Here is a 2,407-nt window from a genome sequence, read left to right on the forward strand (position 1 = left end):
CCTCTTCTCTCCAATAATAATTTAACTTTAACGTGGAAAATAATCAATTGAAGTTCATCGATTCACGGGTAGTAATTGACTTGGCCGTTGACCCAGTAATTGAAGTTTCTGTTCTCAGTTCTCACACTGCTATTTCTTCTATATATAGAGACATATACAAGAACTTAATGCAATCAAGGAAACTAATACATTTCATTTTTATTTTCCGTAGCTATGCCAAGTAATCATCCCATGGCTGTCCCCACCTTGCTGCTGATTATCATGGTGTTCTTATCACTTAGCTTACGCTTTACAGGTACCTTTTTTATGTATATAATATATATCCCGTCTATTTCAATTATTAACGGTTATTATTCAAAGCTATCAATACATTTTTTTCATATAAGAGAAAATATAAAAAGTTAAAAAAAGTCCAAGGATGATCACATTGATTGATCATATTTCATGAAATAGAGTTCGAGAAAGAGATGCGTGGGCCAGGGATGAATAATATATTAGATACTTCCTCCGTTTCATAATACTTGCTACACTTTCCATTGTGGAAAGTTTCACATTACTTGCTACACTTCCTTCTTGGACAATAAGCTTTCTCTACTATCTCTTCCTCTCAAATGGGTTCCTTTTCTTTTTACTATCTACCTCTCTCTTCTCCAAAAATTGCCTAGGAGTCCGTGAATTGAGAAATGTAGCGAGTAATATGAAACGAATGAAGTACTACTAATCGACCATTACGTGCCTTAAAGCTTGTACTAATATTTTTAATGATGATTCAATGTAGAAGCACAAATTGGAGTATGCTATGGAAGAATTGCGGACAATTTACCGGTGGAGAAAGATGTGGTGAACCTCTATAAATCCTACGGCATAGGCGCAATGAGACTTTATGATCCGGATCTCGCAGCTCTTAAAGCCCTTCAAGGATCAGGCATTAAACTCATGTTGGGTGTTCCTAATGAAAAAATTAAGTCTCTCGCGTCGCATCGATCGGCCGCAATGCAATGGGTTAAGACCTACGTCGTTCCCTTTGCATCGTCGATCAAATATATCGTTGTCGGAAACGAAATCCATCCATCCGATCAACAAGCACCATCAATTCTATCGGCCTTAAAAAATGTCCGCAAGGCCCTAAATTCAAATACCTTAACAAGTAAAATTAAGGTTTCTACATCCATTGATACAACCCTAATCATAAATTCGTATCCACCTTCAAAAGGCGAATTTAATAACACATCATATATTACTCCAATAATCAGATTTTTAAGTACTAATGAGTCACCTTTGTTAGTTAATATTTACACTTACTTTGCTTACGTTAGTAATAAGCAAAGTATTAGTATTGACTATGCACTATTTACGTCCAATGGAACTGTGGTTACTGACCCTAATAACGGAAAGAATTACCAAAATTTATTTGATGCAATGGTGGATTCAGTTTACGCGGCTCTTGGGAAGGTTGGTGCACCTAACATGGTGATTACGGTGTCCGAAACTGGGTGGCCGTCGGGAGGTGAAGATGCTGCCACGGTAGCGAATGCGGGGACTTATTACAAGAATTTGATGAATCAAGTAAAGAAGGGGACTCCATTAAAACCAGGGCAAGCAATTGAAACATACTTGTTTGCAATGTTTGATGAGAACAATAAAACGGGAGCTAACCAGAGCGTCATTTTGGGCTGTTTACTCCTGATCAGCGTGCTAAATATGGGAAACTCAATTTCAGCTAATAGTTTTTCCTATGCAATGATTTCATCCTTTTTTGGTTGTTCCAATTGATTTTTCAAGTTGAAATCAAGATTGTAATCTTTGTCAAGATATGTTCACTAATATAAATAATAAAAATATCACTTTTGGCTTTTTACTCTTGATAAGCATCCTAACTATGGGAAACTCAACTTCAGCTAATAGATTTTCCTCTGCAATAATTTCATCCTTTTTTAGTTGTTTGATCATTTGATTTTTCAAGTTCAAATTAGAATTGTAATCTTTGTCAATGTGTACTATCTCCATTTGACAATACAAGCACCATTTCTATATAGCACACAAACGGGGGTGAGCAGAAAGAGGGTTATTATGATTGCATTTCGAACCCATGTGATCATGATTTAAAGGTGGATGTATTGTGAACATCCAAAAGAGGTAATGGTGCATTGTATTATGAAACATATAGAAGAGGGTAATAGTGATGCATGTATTGTGCAACAGAGGCAGAATTTACTAATATAAATAAAAATATTAATTGGGATTTTTTAGTGCCACGCACATGGGAAATTTTGAATTTCAACTAGTTGTTATCCCGAGCGATGCCACGGATCATTTACCAATGTAACTTTGAAGTTTTAAATCAAACGCTTGAGAAAAGTGGAAAAAAAGAGTTGTAGGCATTAAATTGTGCTTAGGAAATATCGAC

At 35.8% G+C, this 2,407-nt stretch overlaps 1 protein-coding gene across 1 annotated transcript; it reads left to right on the forward strand.

The window, feature by feature from the left end:
• LOC104890038 (glucan endo-1,3-beta-glucosidase) lies at window positions 1-1,858 on the forward strand. Its single transcript, XM_010675392.4, is given in 3 exon segments — window positions 1-295; window positions 779-1,653; window positions 1,656-1,858. Coding segments are annotated over 3 exon segments (1,026 nt in total). The 5' UTR covers window positions 1-213; the 3' UTR covers window positions 1,725-1,858.
• Window positions 1,859-2,407: the final 549 nt, after the last annotated feature.

This window comes from Beta vulgaris, chromosome 4, assembly GCF_026745355.1.
Source record: "Beta vulgaris subsp. vulgaris cultivar EL10 chromosome 4, EL10.2, whole genome shotgun sequence".
Taxonomy (NCBI): Eukaryota; Viridiplantae; Streptophyta; class Magnoliopsida; order Caryophyllales; family Amaranthaceae; genus Beta; species Beta vulgaris.